The sequence below is a fragment of the Maylandia zebra genome, linkage group LG15, assembly GCF_041146795.1.
Source record: "Maylandia zebra isolate NMK-2024a linkage group LG15, Mzebra_GT3a, whole genome shotgun sequence".
NCBI lineage: Eukaryota > Metazoa > Chordata > Actinopteri > Cichliformes > Cichlidae > Maylandia > Maylandia zebra.
The window spans coordinates 39814131-39831453 of NC_135181.1; the positions used below are offsets into that span (position 1 = coordinate 39814131).

The 17323-nt window shown below is 39.6% G+C and overlaps 1 protein-coding gene across 1 annotated transcript; it reads right to left on the bottom strand.

The window, feature by feature from the left end:
• Window positions 1-274: 274 nt before the first annotated feature.
• On the bottom strand, window positions 275-12331 carry adgrl4 (adhesion G protein-coupled receptor L4). Its single transcript, XM_004561480.4, has 16 exons — window positions 12221-12331; window positions 11706-11855; window positions 9112-9261; window positions 8651-8800; window positions 8196-8266; window positions 7298-7477; window positions 6700-6883; window positions 5769-5882; window positions 5485-5684; window positions 3819-3998; window positions 2945-3148; window positions 2445-2665; window positions 1878-1944; window positions 1685-1776; window positions 1311-1479; window positions 275-808 (listed from the first exon to the last, which is right to left on the bottom strand). The coding sequence occupies exons 1-16, from the start codon at window positions 12264-12266 to the stop codon at window positions 746-748; spliced, it is 2241 nt and encodes a 746-aa protein (XP_004561537.3). The 5' UTR covers window positions 12267-12331; the 3' UTR covers window positions 275-745.
• Between the last annotated feature and the right edge of the window lie 4992 nt (window positions 12332-17323).

Here is a 17323-nt window from a genome sequence, read left to right on the forward strand (position 1 = left end):
CATTACAACATTTTTTTTTCTTAACATGCAGATAAATAATGCAAAAATACTCTGAGTTTATGGAAGAACGAGTGTGCCTGATAATCTCCACTAGATGGGGCCATTGGCCTATCCAATTGTTACTGTGGCGCATGGACAGGACACACAGCCATTCATGTTGGACTTCCTGTCCACTTACCAGTGTGTTTATTTAGCAAAGAAGGCTGATGAATGCATTAACCAAGCCCAATGATTATTTTGCATTTCGGTTTAAAAGAAATGGGCAACAGAGAAGTTTTGCTTTGACACATTTATTTTAATAATTTACAATCAATTTCAAACAAAAGATGAGAACAAAGACGGACACGGCATTGATTATTTGGAGTGTAATGCTTATAAAGGCACTAAGGTAAAGGTACTCAATTAAACTGAACATATGCAAACTATTTTTATTCTATTGTTACTCTCATAAGAATTGCTTTTGTGTAAAAGGCAATGCAATTGTTTGGCTTTTTATGTACTTTATGGAACAAAACAAACAATCAAACAAAAAGTGTGCTGCATAATTATGATTCCAGTCTGTTAAAAAGCAAACAAGACATTTGAAACTACCACTGCTACATGTTCTAATTTATTAGACATCTGTACTAAAATCCTCCCACACCATTTTTCCCAAAAGTGGAAGCACGAGTCACAGGATATTAAAAAGCTGTACTATAGACTATTATTATACAAGTGCAGATGGTCTGGCTTTGGCTGCATTAATTCATCTTAGGCATTCAAAACAACAGGGGACATTTTTGAAAAGCCTGTAGTATTCGTCTTGAATCTGAAAAGACACACACACACAACAGAAATATGCTTTAGATATAATACAATGTATGTTTAATCCATACAGTGGTGAGCTGTGCCAGTGTTGTTAACATATTTACAGGGTTTTCATACATTTATAAACCTTCACTTGGATATTTTGTACTTTTAACTCTAATTTATATATTTCACAAGTATACTAGTTTGTGACCTGTCAAAACACTAACAGGAAAAGTTTCAGTCAGTTCATTAAATGTTTGATAGGGAAAGATTTATGCATCAATCTGACCACCTGGGGAGAGAGAAAACATGGCAAACCCAAACAAACTGAGCATATTCGGATGCTTAAATCCTAATCCAAAATGCACATTTGCTCACACACAGGTTTCTTTTTTCATATAGCCTTAATATCTTCGCCTTAATATTCTCAGTTGACTATATAAAATGTGTTTTGTTGGGGTCTATTTGTTCTATTTGATTCAAAAAAGCAAAAAGCAAAAAACCCAAAAAGCTGATGTTACCTTTCTGGACAGCACACAGAGGAAGATGAAAATGAACATCCCTTGGAAGGCGTTGGTGATGGTGAACAAATAGGCAGTGAGGGTTGTCTCATTGAGAATGTGCAAGACTCCAAACGTCCAGGTGGCACCGAGCACAAACAGCAGAGCCAAGGCACCACGGGCACAGGACCTGAGAGGGAGATAGCACCGATTTAAACACCCTGCACATGGCTAAGCTCCTTTCTCAATCAACAAAGAACTCAGCTGTAATTTAATTCTGCAAAGGCACCACATGATACCCTAATAATCCACCAGATAAGGAACCTACAACTTGACTTTCTTTTTTTTCCCCTTCTTTTTTCCAACTTACTCAACGGGAGTAAAGATAATCCTACCTGATGTTTTCATAGTGGCTGATTTCAGGCTTTTTCACAGCAGTATGCCGGTATACCTTATAGATGATTACTCCAAAAGCCAAGAGATTAACCTTTAGTGGAAAAACAACAATCAAATGAATATCTGTTATTAAAAAAAATTACTTTACTTGCTTATTTGAACACATTCATGAGTCATGATGTATGATTTTACCAGGATGATCAAACATGCAGGTCCGATGAAGCTCCATATGAAGTGGTTTTCTGTGCTGAGCCAACACCTATGATGGAATAATATTTAATAACATTTTAATACATTTGATTCATATTTTAGCAAATTATGATTTCCACCTTAGTGTAAAATTCCCTGATGTTAATTATAATAATACTGTACATAAGCTTTCTTATCTTAGGATAAAACCCCTAAAACCCCCTAAAAAAAGCAATCAACGCGTCTTTTGCATAACTTATCTCTTGTCTTTTGTAATAGCATTTTACACTAATAAACAACAGGGCTACTATTTTAGGGTTTTTTTTATCAAGCTCTCTGTGGTACCCAAAACATTTCAGAATTTATTTTCTGCCCCACGGCACAACCATCTTCAACTTCCTTCATGTCCCTCCAGGCCAAATTTAATCTATGTCCCCTTGTACTTATAATTAATGTAACTTGTTTATCTTGCTTCCTGAATGAGTTTGAAAAATGAAGAAGTCATTTTACGACCCTTTGTCTATCCACACATACATATATATAAAAAAGCTGCAAATATTGTCAGCTTACACTTTATCTGTGCCATAATACTTGGAGCCTAGTGTTGCGGAAATGGCCACCACTACCGCTGGGCTTCCATAGCCGAAAATATAAAAGTTACGGTGCAGAAAGCCTTTGTTGTAGATGACGCCAACCACTATTAAGTACAGATGGATGCCCTCGATGCACATCCAGGCAAAGGCCGCAAGGAAGAAGTAGTGCAGCAGCCCTGCAATCACAGAGCAGAAAAGCTGCCAAGAAACAGACGGGAGAGAGAAAGACAGAGATTTTACAATTTTAGTTTAAATAAAACTGTGTTAAAAAAGTGGTACAGTATTCATATACTCTAAGTGTATTTTGCAATCTTTATTCAATGTGTATGTTGAGATGTACTGTTACTTTCTATTTTCATTTTCATAAAGTAAATTATCTGCAAGTCGAATAAGAACAGATTTACACCAGATTTAAAGCTGACAAACGGACAATATTTCATGATATTTCACGTTTCACTACGTCAAGGGCATCCTCACCTTATGCGTGTACATGTTGATTCCTATCAGGAAGATGAATTCGGCCATGAAGAGGCTACAGCACAGGTTCTTGTGGATGGTGGTTCTGGTGCTCTGAATTTCACTGAAGAACCAGAAGGTGAAGATGCACATGAACAAACAGATGAGCGAGATGATCATTCCCAGCTGGGTGATCCGGGTCAGGATGGTATAGTGGGCCACCAGCTGAGAAGCGAATGGAAAGGGAGGCGTTTCATTCACAGTTTCATGGAGCGCCGAGTTGTTGTCTTTTCTGCTTGGAATCATTTGGCATAACATAGGCACAGGCTGGGGTTACAGCAGCATGTTGTGCTTGGAGACGTTCTGGGGCGATACTGGTCCAAATATTATAGGCAAGTGGTTTGTTGTCAGTTTAAAAAAAAGTAACTTCCTCGTTGTTGGTGTGAAATTCACCAAACAATTTAAATTGGAATTGAAACCAACAATAAAGTGAGAGAAGGTTTCAAAAAGTAGTGGGTGGATAACTCTTATAGATGCCAAACATGTGCACTGAGTCACCTTGCCTCTAGGACCTGTTCAGACTTCCTCTGCATTTGGCTTTAGTTGATTTTTTATCTTTCTACTGTAAACAAAGCAGCGCTTTCAAAATATTTAGTAGAAATTTCCATCATCTTCACAGATAAATCCACATATTTAAATTTCTCAGCTAACAGGCGACTAATTGTCCACCAAGCAAATAATATATGACTTAAAAACAAGACAACATAGTGTTTATTTTGCATGAAATGAAATTTCTCCCTCAGTAACCGTGGAAACATTGGTGAAAAAAGCTGTTAAAAAACTCCTTGATCTTGCTCCATATTTCACTGTTGTAATTTAGTGTATGCTCACTCACGTTGGCTCGCCCAGAGGACATGAGGATAGCAAAGTGTGTGAGGTGATTGCAGGAGCAAGTGGTCGCATTGTTGTTGACGTGGACTGTCTTGCAGCCGTGAGTGGCCCACCGGCCCTGCAGGCTATCCGCCTCGTACTCCCAGAAGGCGCACTTCGTCACATCAGCTTTAGTGTCTATGGGCTTCAGGGGATGGAGAGGAACAAAGACTGTTAACTGTGGAGTTATTATTAGTTTTTGCAGCTCGCTGCTTTGGGATAACAAATCAATAGGGGCTTAAACTGATCCCAGAGCTGGTCTCATCAAAACAGCTGTGAGAAATCATCACAGCCCATCGAAGGTCTGTTGTTCTGTTATTGATTCTAACACTATTTATGAGCTTTGCTTTTTCCAAGTTTTCATGTTAATATTGCCATTGACATGCAAGAGCACAGAAAATAAATGTAATGGGAAGATCATTAATCACTGGCACATGAGCTTTTTTGCTGGGCTCACTGGGCCTATTCTAAATGATTATGTATCAAATATATATATTTTACAATGATATAATATATTGATATAATGATTTTACTTTTTTTTATATGTTTTAATGATCCTAAAAGAAAATACCAGGACAATATGTTTGTATATCAACGTTTAAAATTGTGTATTTTATACTCTCAAAGTCCTTACTTAAAAACTTAAAAGGTGCAGGCAAGAAAAAAGCATCCCGTGCATCACAGGAGAAAAAAAAATCTGCTTCAGTAGTAAAAAGTATCTGCACAAAAAAGGGGCCCAAATTATTGATTGTTGCTCTTCAAAGAAGGCAGTTCACAGAGAATTTTCACGGCTCGAAAATAAATCAACTCATCCTTTGTTAGCCTTAATACTCAAGGGAGCAACAAAAATAATGATTTTACTTTTTCATACATTTTAATTATCCTAAAAGAAAACACCAGTACATTAATTTTTAGGGCTGTTTATCTCATTACCCACGTTTTTCCATAATCTCGTCACGTTTCCTCAGCTATTCCCTTTAAATGAAAGGTCATTGCCGAAATACACGGTGCGAAATCTTAAAATTTCATAAAAACTTTACACAAAGCGCTAACTGTTCCTCCCATGTGAGTTTGTTCAAATTTGACTTTAATGGAAACTCTAGCAGTTATCAGGTTACTGCCAGACCCAATCTGGGACTGAGGAAGCTATTTCTCACAACAAAAGCACAACGCCCCAGTCTGACAAGGATATATATGATGAGATACTGACGAGAGAACTGAACAAGATCCTATTAGCTAATGTTGATAAATGACTCGTTTGCAGAATAGAAAGTTTAGCTGTAAGTTTAAAGTGGCACAAAAGTGAGCAGCAATGTTTGTTTTTAACGCCGTATTTAGCTTGTTTATCACACGACGCTTCGAAATGAAAAACCTTGAGTAACATAAACTATTTTGAATCGCTGCTCTTAATTTACCCTGATCAAATTGAGCAAAAGGATTAGACTGAATTTATATAGAGAATAAAAATGAATGAAAATCTCTAGTAATCGCTTCCCTTAAGAAAAGCTGCAGTCATGTGTAGAGGAGCAGCGACTTTCTGAAACAGTATATGTTTTGACATTACATTCTACAAATGCAGAAGTAAAAAAGCAAACAATGTAGCCTGCCTCAGCACTCTGTGCAGTCTGTACCTCACTGTGTCTCAGAGTGAAGGTGACATGGTCAAGTTGGTAAACGTCAGCAGGTTTGACGGCTGCTGCAATGACTTGGGAGTTGACAGTGATTTCCCCCGTCCCTGCATACCGCGAGTAGTCAGTGACACCTGGGTCGCTGCTCGGCTTCAGGATGTCACTGATGCTGTCATATCGCACAAACACCACTGACACGCTTCCTGAGGAAAAAAAAAATTTATACAAACTTTTCTTTTTGGCACAGATTGCATCTGATTTTCCTTTTAGGCTTTAAGCTACTTTACCGTTTCGGTCTTCTTCTGGTCTCACTTTCAGTGTTAGATTTATATGATCTCCTCCCATGGAAGCAGACAGTTTGGCTTTTGTGTGATGAGCCTCGAAGGTGAAGAGTTTCACTTCTGCGGTTGAGGATAAAAAAAAAAAAGAGGTCAGGGATAACCCTCTCCATTTCAAAGCCTCGCCAAACTGGAGAGCTGAGCCCAGTGATAGTTACTGAGTCTTATCAGGCACACTGTAACTATCACTGCTGTTCAAACACCAATCAAAATAAACCAAATCATAACACACTGTAAGGAAAGCTATTTGGGACACAGAAAAGAAGAAACTAAAAGCTAAAGTGGATGAAAATGTTATTTGGCTCTAAAAAGAGATTACGACTTGGAAGAATAGCTCTCTGCTGAAACAGAAAAAAGGAGACAGATCCAAAGCAACAACAAGCACACAAAAGGAGGACAGATATTAAATAAATAAATAAAAAAGAACCCGTACCCCCCAAAAAATATTCAACATTGCACGAGGGTGAAGTTTCACTTTCTCGAAAATAAAACAGTGAAATGAAGCCATGAGGTTCAAAATTATAAATAAATAGTATTTAAATAATTTGATGACCGACTGAAAATTCAAATAAAATAATAATAACGGGCAACACCTACTATTATACTACCATATCTAATTAATACATATGCTGTATTAAAATTCATATTATTTTTTTCATAACTGCCTTTTGTGTATTTTGATACCTTTAGTAATTTTTTTCTGTGTTTTTGAACCGCTCATTGAATTTTAGGGTGAATTAATTCATGGCATTCATTTATGTTTACAGATGATTTTTTTTAAACAGTGAAACTTCTAAGCAAACGTAGGAGCGCCCTGTCTGGTTTTAAAGCAAATAAAGGAATTAAATGCATCACAGTGACAATTAACTGAAAGCCTCACCCATATCTGTAGCTTTGATTTCAAGCTCTGTTGGAGTTTTGTAATTGCTGGCCAAAGACAGAGCGCTTTCTTCAACAACATGCAGCAGCTTGGTGATGGTATGCTCACGACGTTCTTCTTTCATTCTGGTCCAAGCCACCAGTTCATCCTTCTCCACCAGGTTGTTTACTGCATTTACTAATTTCTGTTTGAAAAGATTTGCTTCGAGTATAACATGTGCACAATAATATAGCATGTAATGCATGTTATGTCTGCACTGCAATATGCTTCCAATTAGGTATGATTAGAATGGGATGTTTACATCAGTTTGGCTGTTTTTGGCCTTTCATTAAATACAAGCAGCAGCTACACTGTGTTTAAAAAATTATTGGTTAATGGGTAATTTTGCTGTCAGCTTTGGGACAACAACAAAATAATAAGTGCTAATAATAAAAATGACACATTAGCAGAAAGTAATAGTATCTCCAAGGCGTAACTGTTAAGAAGGCAATGGGCTGCAACCAGTGCCACTTTTTCTTAAACCAGTTCAAAGCATAGCTGCACTTCAGGCAGACTTCCAACTGTTGACTGAGAAACAAGAATGGTAAACAAAGATTACTGAGAGAGTTGAGTTGATGGCAGATGGTTTGACAGCGTAATCCTTCTCCGCGGCACCCAGTGTTGATGCGGATCTACTCAAGGCCTCAACATATGCAATCACTTCCACTGAAGTAAGTTCACCAGATGTCTGCTTGGCAATTTCTTTCAGTAGACTTTGGGGCTCCGTGAGGTTGCTCATCTGGTGGCGGAGAAATGTTTAGATTGATAGATGTCCTTGTTATGTTTTTTTGGATCACAGCTGTGAAACGACCAAACTTTACATGAAAACGTGACATATCCTATTCATCCTATTCACACGTGTGCACATATCTAATCACGTGAAGACTCTCTACAAAAGGCGGCAATTGTGTCAAGTGTTTTTACTACTTGAAAAGATGCTAAAAAATTTTCACGTACTCCTCTTAACTTCAAACTAATCACAGCTGCATGCAGTAAATCCCCAAATATGACCTTCAGAATTATTTTTATTTTATTTTTTGCTTTTCTTTATAAACATCAGTTCATGAACGACGGATTACACTCAGCTTCATTATCACGTTAGTGAGCCAGTTTTACATAAATCATCACCTAACCACACGCTAATTAAATCTCTCCCATTCTCCTGTAACAAGGAACACAAAATGTGCTACATGACATCCATTAACTGGTCCTGCTATAACTTTACTCTCCAGTAGGGGGCAGGACTCCAAACCGAAACTGCTGATTGAAACTGCAGGTTGTGTTTGGATCATAGCGGCTGGTGTTGCATATCCTTGTTATCATACAATCTCGAGTCATTTCAGCCGTTTTCCTATTCCACCCTCTGTTTGTCTTCCTTCTCGCCAACAGAGGGCAGCATCATCTTATCCTTTCTTTTTTACCCCGTTTGGTTAAAATTGTGAGAAAGGAGTACTCACAGATTCCAATGTTCTATTGACAACCTGCGTCACGCAGCCGGTGTTGTCATGGCAGTATTTCTGGGGATGCTCTGGAAAACAAACAGTTTGCAAAAGCGCATCTTTAATTCACTACCATGACTTGGCCAGTCTGCCTTTCATTTAGAAAAAAACAGCAGCTCTCTTTATCATCAACTTTACTTAAAACATCAAACAATTCAGTATTGCACTGTTCACTCGGTGTATTGCATCGAGCGAACAGTGCACACACACACACACACACACACACACAATAATGGATGTGTCTGGGTTGTGTGTAGATGTGTAAAAGCAAGTAAAAAAAAAGAAAGATGAAAAAAGATGTATGTCCTTGAATGTAAGGATCAGTGTGTGTGTGTGTGTGTGTGTGTGTGTGTGTGTGTGTGTGTGTGTGTGTGTGTGTGTGTGTGTGTGTGCTCTTCCATCCTCATACCGACCTTTACATCTAACTTTGCTCTCTGGATGAAAGTGCTTAGGGCCTGAAGTCAGGATGTAATCACGCTGACAGGTGCAATTGAAAGATCCATTTGTATTATGGCAGTCTGAGTTTGGTCCACAGACCTGTTCTGACTCGCACTCATCAATATCTGAAAGATGCAAATGAAGAGTTCAGCTTCAATTAAAGCAAAGCAGTTTGATGTTCCCTTACGTTGGCTGCTCGCTGACAAAGTTAATGCAGTTACAGATGTTTGTCTAGGCAGCATTCCTACCTCAAAATAAGAATTGGTTGGTTTTTTTAAATACAAATATGTGACCAGCAGTTCTTGCACGCATGTTACACATTGATAACTCATTCTCACGACCTCGTTAAACTTTATAACTCTTTATAACTCTTTATGATACTGATCAAAACAAAGTTTGGTATATTTAAATCCTGAACAGGTCAACCAGACGTTACCGATGCAGTCAGTGCCATCGTTGGGCAGGAACTCGTCCCGTCCTGTCGATTTGTATCCAGAGACACATTTACAGTAGTAGCTGCCCACTGTGTTGGTACACTGGCCCCTGTCCCCACAGATATTAGTCACGTTCTGGCACTCGTCATCATCTGTGGTGAGGAAATGGAAATACAAACGCTAAAATGAGCTCAAAATCTTTCATCCTCAATAAGCAAAGTAGATTCAGCTTGTTACTCTGTTACTCATGGAGTGGGTAAACCAGCTGGTTAACAGATGACCTAGAACAAAGATGAAAGGAGTTTGATGTAGTTTGCATTTTTGCTTTGCATTAAAATTCATGTTTTTTTGTTTGTTTTTTTACAAATTAAAAGTTACAGCATTTTGAAAAAGGCTACTTTTTATTCTTAAACTGTTACAATATCATATTTCCATCTTGTCTCAGCAGATTCATTTCCTGTCCAGGTTTGTGTTGAGGCTGAAATGCATTTTACTCTAATGAGAAATGAATCAACAATAAATCAGTTCTTCTTTGAATGTGCAGCATTAATTTAAAAATCACTGAAATACTCAGACTCAGTTACTTTTTGAAAATGAAATCTTAATTTAATCCTCCATGATTAACCATATGCTATGCAAAGTGTTCTCTAAGTTTTTGACTCAAAATGTCACAAAAATAATACAAAAATTACTACAAAGACAGCATTTTTGGAAATTTCAAGAACCAACTTGAACTTATGCATTTGCCCCTAAATTTGTTGAAATTGTACTGGATGGAGAGAAAAAAGCAACCCATTTTTCATATCAATTTATATATTAAACCATAAAACTCGACATAACATCTTCCCAGATCCTTTTTAGTATCATTGTTGTTGAGTTACTTTGAGCGCATGTTAACACAAGTACACTCTGAAGTTTGATCCATGATTGCTGTTTCAGGAATGCCCAAATGTGATCGTGATCCTGAAGGCTGTGGTGTGGATGAGCTGATGAAGCTCAGAGATGTTAGTCTTCTTTTGATTAAAGCCTTGGCTGGGTGTAACTTGCACGCAGTTTAAATAGTTCACATTTGTGACTGATTTGCAGTTGTTTGCCTGTGTTTGATTTCATGGAAGTCAAATTACCTAAAATATTTTGCTTTCCAGGCTAACCGAGCACTGCTGAAGATGCTGCTTCATTATAGAAAATGCTGTTCCAGCTTTTTTTTTTACTTCCAAACACACCTTCCGCCCCTTGTTGACAAGGACCTGCTAAGACTTTCCACTGTTGTTTTTACTTGTCGACGTATGATGGACACTCTGCTCTTCCTCTCCTCTGTACCTTTGGCACACAATCTGTCCGGTAAGGGAAATCCTCTGCTTCAGCGAGAAAGGTGACCATAGTCAGAGAGGAAATACTCCCATAGCACATGTGATCCTTTATCTGTCATCCTCACAGACTTTTCACCCACATACTTCATGATTCACTTGAATGTCCTGTTTTTATGGATCCATTTTACCCTCCTATCATCACTTACTTCTTAAAAGTTAAAGATGACCCTTTTCTTCCTGTTTGTGTGAAATCTACAATTGTTGTTTGTTTCATGTGAATTTTCCAAACAGTTTTGGTAAAAATGCAGATTTAATAAAGCATGAGCAGACACAGTCTGAAATGCTCTTGCTAGTTAATATTGTCCTAATTTTACGTCTCTGGCTTCAGTGTAACCTTAACAACAAAAAAAACCCCTCTAACATTTTCATTTACTTTTGGCCCTTGGGCTATGTAAGCGGTGATTGTGGTCAGATTTGGCCAGGAAACCAAAGGGGTTCCAGGAATTCTAAACAGCCCAGAAACATAACAGGACTAACAATGCCGACTGTAGGCGATGCAGGCCATTAAAATCCTTCTAATAAAGCTGTATCTGGACGTATGTTCCACTTCACACTGTTCCCTTGGTGAATAACTCTGTGGCAACTTTTTAGGCAAGAAAACTCTAAAAAACCTCCCCCCTAACTTTAGCTGTTTTAAGCCAGCACAGCGAGTCGATCATACACAAACAAACACGAGAAAACTAACTTCAAATGACTTACACAGACCTTAAGTTTTTTTCAGCCATTCCTTTTGCCTACGTTTTCTAAACTGGCCAGAGTTAAGCTGAATTACAATAATAAATCTTGTTTGCTTGCACACGAGCATCCTTAGGTCGCTAATTTGCTTCATGTCTGTGGACTATTTTGAGATAATCAGAGATAAATGGTTCCAGAAGAGAAAAGCTGCACAAGTCACAGTGATTTATACTGATAATATGACCATAGCAGTGCCTTGTTCCTCATTAAGTTTTGACACAAACGTTTTTGCCATCGAGAGCCGTCATAAGAAGCTTTAACCCACCCAGAGTTATATTTTTAACGCCTCACATCTATGCTCTGCTCCGTCAAGTGTAATGTTCTAAAAATGTTCAATTAGCCCGCTTGTTTCAAAACGTAGGCCTAATACTGTTGTTTACGACACGCAGTCACAGCAACAAAGGCTTCCTAAAATAGTCGAGGCTTCCACAGTCTCGCTGCGTGTGCTCTTTAATATAAAGGTTGATTTGTGTATGCGTGCGTGTAGTCACCATTGCAAAATGTCGTTCCGTCTCCGGTGTATCCGTGATTACAGTAGCAGGCCTTGTTTGATCCATTCAAGGTCTTACATGTTGCAAGTGTGTGACAAGAAACACAAATGTCAGAGGGGACGCATGGGCCCATCAGACTCGAGAGCCACGCTGCGTAGACACAAGAGACACACTGTGTATGTTTTAATTACACCACAACATTATTATTCCAAACCTTCCTGAAGACGTGTGATTATATAAAAAACAAAACATGTTAACCTCCAAATTCCTAAAAGTTGCAGAGTCAGTCATGCAATCCATCAAACTTCAACTAAACCGAAAAGCAACACGTACCTGTCAAAAACCGGTTAAACCCCCCCAAAAGAAATAAAGTTGAAGAGAAAATTTATGTTAAACAAAACCACCTTTCCAAACTAATAATACTTGATAATGCGGACCCCTCTGAGGGACATACATTTAAAACAGTCTCCCAGTAAGACATCTGGTACCCGTCGAGTATAAATTAGCTCACGTACCTGTCAAAAGTACAAGTTTCATTGGTGACTTGAGCAAAGAATCCATACTTGCGCTGTGTCTGGATTTTACTTGATCGTAGACTGCAGTGGGCTGTCTGGTGACGTCGTTCATTTCCTTGCATCAGTTTTCCTGTTTCCTTAAACCTGGCCCTTCCTGTCCTGCTCTTTAATCTGCTTTGAAAAACACGCAGCTTGGTCGAGTCATCAGCCACACAGACACGTTTGCCTCCATTTTTCACTAAATATAAAAGGACTTTTAGTTGCATTGAGTCGCTTTTTCGTAGCGTTGCTGACACTTTGTCTTAGGTTGTCATTTTGGAGGCCTGCGTGCCATTGTTCTCACTTGACCACATACAGTAGGTTACGTAAACACAGGCCTAAACAACACCAGCTAACTTCATTGAAGGACGACCCCCTCCCTTCCGCAGGCGCTAGCACACAAATTCACACACGGACATTCCAGAGCTGTGTCTTCCACGTATCATCTTACACATGCTATCCTTTCCAAGACACACGTTACTAAACTTGAGATGCAGACTCTTTGGTGGTGTGTTTAATGCATCGGGGCTCCTGCTCTTGAGAAAACACAGTGAAAGGAAATGTTGATTGGCCAGTGTTGACTGGTTCTTATCAGTGGTCCCACTGCAATTTCTATTAACAGTCTTTCTTTTTGGACTTTCACTTAAAAAGGCCCGATTTTCCACGTTTCCTCTAAAACAGCGCAGATACCATTTTCCATTTATAGAGTTGTTGAAATACGCTCCAGTTGGCTATTGTTCACTTTGTTATACACGTTGGATTTCTATGAGCACTGCCAGACTAATTGTCATATTGTGTAAAATGGTAACATAAACAGGTCATTGAATGAAGCTACATTTCGAGTTTGTCTTTGGAGAGAAGTGATTAAGCAACACATTGTATCGCAGGTTCTTTGACTGTCATGGAGCAGTGACCCCTTTCTTGCGTGAGGGAAATGAGCGGGGCCGAAGGTTATTTGGTGCGTGTGGGCCACTGACCTACACAAAATGTCTTCAATTGGAGTTGCTCATTTCAAATGCAGATATTTTCAGTGGCGCCTTTTCACCTCACCCATGAACATCGGCCCTCAGAATTGCTGTTTTAAGGTGGAATTGAACTAGCAGTGCTGCTCCAGAACAGGTGAATTAAAATGTGATGCAGTGACAATGGTTCCAAAAAGAAAAGTGGCCATTCAGGTGTCTGAGGTCTTTTCAAAATACCCTCTACTTTTTCAGCACACAAACTCATTCAGTGATGAATAGTTTCACTTGGAAGATAAGTTCTTTGTTGACTGTATTGCAGTCTGTGGAGGCGGTTTGAATTGCTTAGGCAAGGCGTTTAGCAGCTGCTTTGAATGACACCATTAGAATCACTCTGCATTACTGTCCTGGGAAAGGGCTTGGTGAAAACCACATCTGAATGTCTCACTCTGACACTCTCCTAACGGTAAGGAAGGAAGTGATGTTGCCTCGAACAAACCTGGACTGATTGCACCCTTCCTCCTCCGCTTTTTTGTCTCAGGAAATCTCTCATTTAGTAAGAAACTCAGTAAGCCCACAGGAGCTTGGTTGCTCCACAATGACATTGTAAAAAAGACATCTAAGAGAAAAGAGCTCTTCAAATGTGTCAAGGCAGTCTTGTGTAAATGTTTCCTCCTTTCCTTTCCTCTCTCATGGATATGGAAATTTTGACTCTACGGTTGCGGTATTTTGCACGGCTTTCTGTGTGTGTGCAAGTGTGAGCAAATGAAGAGTGTTGTTTGTGCCATTGGGGATACTGAGATTTGCAATACGAAGAAGGGTGAAGAATCTATTTTGATACTTCTCATAGATATCTGTTCTGATGCTGGCCGTATGTTCAGCCATGATGGGAGGACTGAACGCTGGGGCACAGATGGCAGCAACTGTCTCATAAACTTGGAGCTCTTGAATATTTCAGGACATGGCGTTGGAGAGACAAAGTACGCCCTCTGTTTGAGTTCAGAGCTACCAGCTGCTGTGTGTGGAGAACCCTCTAGAACGTACACTGAAGGCACATATAGGTGGCACTACTTAATAAAAAGAGCCTAGAAAAATATGACCATGATAAGAATTTAAAAAATAACCTGTTGCTATTTTGACGACTGTCACCAATGCCTCGAGTTACCAGCTGCAGCACAATTATTTGATGCACTGAGATTGAGTTTGGGCTCATCAAGCACTAAAGTAAGTTTTCTTCTGGTTCAAATTTTCCATTTATTTTGGGCAGCTTTTGGTCAGGGGTAGATAAGAGGATCAAGAATATCCTCTTAAGTGGACCAATCGCCACAATTTCAGAAACTATTTGGTTGACCAGAAAAAAAGAAACCTTAAATTATTTTAGTCTGCTTAGATGTTTCAATCAATCCTTGTGCAGACTAGAAACTCTCTCTTACAAACTCATTAAATCTTAATTCATGTAGCAGGATTATGCACACCATGGAACAGGGATAGGTATTGAAAACCGGTTCTCAACAAGAACCGGTTCCCACTGTTTCAATTCCTTGGAATTGTTTGCCATTTTTGCAAACGATTCCCTTATCGATTCCAGTCGCCCCGAATAACGTCACCGCGTTATTCCTGCTACGTACCTGGCAGGAAGTTTGATTATACTTTACGAGAACGGATGACAACAGGGCAACTTGCAATACTTGCAAAGTAGATATTTCATTTAAGGGAGGAAACACTACAAATATGCAAAAGCATTTGCTCACAAAACACACGATGACCTTAAATGAATGTCGTGTTTTTAATTCCGCTCGACTCGTGAATCTCAACCCAGCAGCAGCGGTAACGTTTGCGCGTCCTCTCCCGTTAATGCGGCAGGTAAATAATCAACTAACAGTGCATATTATGTTAGCGCGAGTTTGTGGTCAAAGGCTTGCATCTATTTGCCACACAACAGATGCCCCCGATTTTTGGTAAGTGAATGTGTTTAATTGTAGGCAGGGACATTACTGGATATTCTTGCTACAATTGTTACAGAATAATTTATGTTATACTTTGTTATTGCTACAGAAGAATATTTATTTTATTATTTTACATTTACAATTTCTTTTCCTGGGGACTCTGTGACACTCCATTGAAGAGCCGTAGGCTGTGGATCTCTTTGTAAGGCCATGTTACTCCTAAATTTCTATCTTGTTCAAAGAGAAGATATAAAACAAAGTTCTAAGCTAATCGACCTTAGTGTTCTCCTTTTTTAAAAAGAATCGATAAGAGAATCGATAAAGAACCGAATCGTTAAACAGAATCGAAAATGGAATCGGAATCGTGAAAATCGTATCCATACCCATCCCTACCATGGAACAAACTATGTCTATTCATCATGATTGTTTAGTCAGGATATATTTTGCTGATGTATTTGATGAACCTGTACAGCAATGCTTATATTCAGGGCTGACGTTGAGGTTTCTTTTCATTGGGCACGAGCGTTGCTGAGACCAGACACACCCACTCCCAGTGTGGGAGTGGGTGTGTCCAGACCAGAGATGGGCAGTAACGCGCAACTTGTAACGTTACTTGTAACTTGTAACGCGTTACAAGTAACGCGTTACTGTAATCCAATTACTTTTTTCAAGTAACGAGTAAAGTAAGGGATTACTATTGCAAAAACGGTAATTAGATTACCGTTACTTTCCCGTAGGAACGCTGCGTTACTGTGTTACTAAAACCGTGATTTTTTTGCGAGAATGTCTCATGACAGTGACCTAAGCAAGTGCGACGTTCGTTACAACAGCTGTGTGCAGTCAACAATGGATAATATATCCAGTGCAGGAGAGAGTATGAGCATGCAGCGTTTAGAGCGTGGAAGTACTGACCTTACTTTAAGTTTGACTCCATAAAAAGTGACAAAAACATTAGTTACTTGCATCTATTTGAAAGAGTGAGTGTAAACACAAATATATATATATATACAAACAGACAAACAGAAGAAGACGGCCGTAGTGATCGATGTAGCGGTTCCGAATGACAGCAATATCAGGAAGAAGGAACACGAGAAGCTGGAGAAATACCAAGGGCTCAGAGAAGAGCTCGAGAGGATGTGGAGGGTGAAGGTAACGGTGGTCCCCGTGGTAATCGGAGCACTAGGTGCGGTGACTCCCAAGCTAGGCGAGTGGCTCCAGCAGATCCCGGGAATAACATCGGAGATCTCTGTCCAGAAGAGCGCAGTCCTGGGAACAGCTAAGATACTGCGCAGGACCCTCAAGCTCCCAGGCCTCTGGTAGAGGACCTGAGCTTGAAGGATAAACCGCCCGCAGGGGCGTGCTGGGTGTTTTTTTTTTAATCTATCTATATATATATATATATACACAATGGGGCAAAAAAGTATTTAGTCAGCCACCGATTGTGCAAGTTCCCCCACTTAAAATGATGACAGAGGTCAGTAATTTGCACCAGAGGTACACTTCAACTGTGAGAGACAGAATGTGAAAAAAAAATCCATGAATTCACATTTGTAAAGAATTTATTCGTAAATTAGGGTGGAAAATAAGTATTTGGTCACCTCAAACAAGGAAAATCTCTGGCTCTCACAGACCTGTAACGTCTTCTTTAAGAAGCTTTTCTGTCCCCCACTCGTTACCTGTATGAATGGCACCTGTTTGAACTCATCATCTGTATAAAAGACACCTGTCCACAGCCTCAAACAGTCAGACTCCAAACTCCGCCTTGGCCAAGACCAAAGAGCTTTCGAAGGACACCAGGAAAAGTATTGTAGACCTGCACCAGACTGGGAAGAGTGAATCTACAATAGGCAAGCAGCTTGGTGTGAAAAAATCAACTGTGGGAGCAATCATCAGAAAATGGAAGACATACAAGACCACTGATAATCTCCCTCGATCTGGGGCTCCACGCAAGATCTCATCCCGTGGGGTCAAAATGATCATGAGAACGGTGAGCAAAGATCCCAGAACCACACGGGGGGACCTGGTGAATGACCTGCAGAGAGCTGGGACCAAAGTAACAAAGGTCACCATCAGTAACACACTACAACGGCAGGGAATCAAATCCCGCAGTGCCAGACGTGTTCCGCTGCTGAAGCCAGTGCATGTCCAGGCCCGTCTGA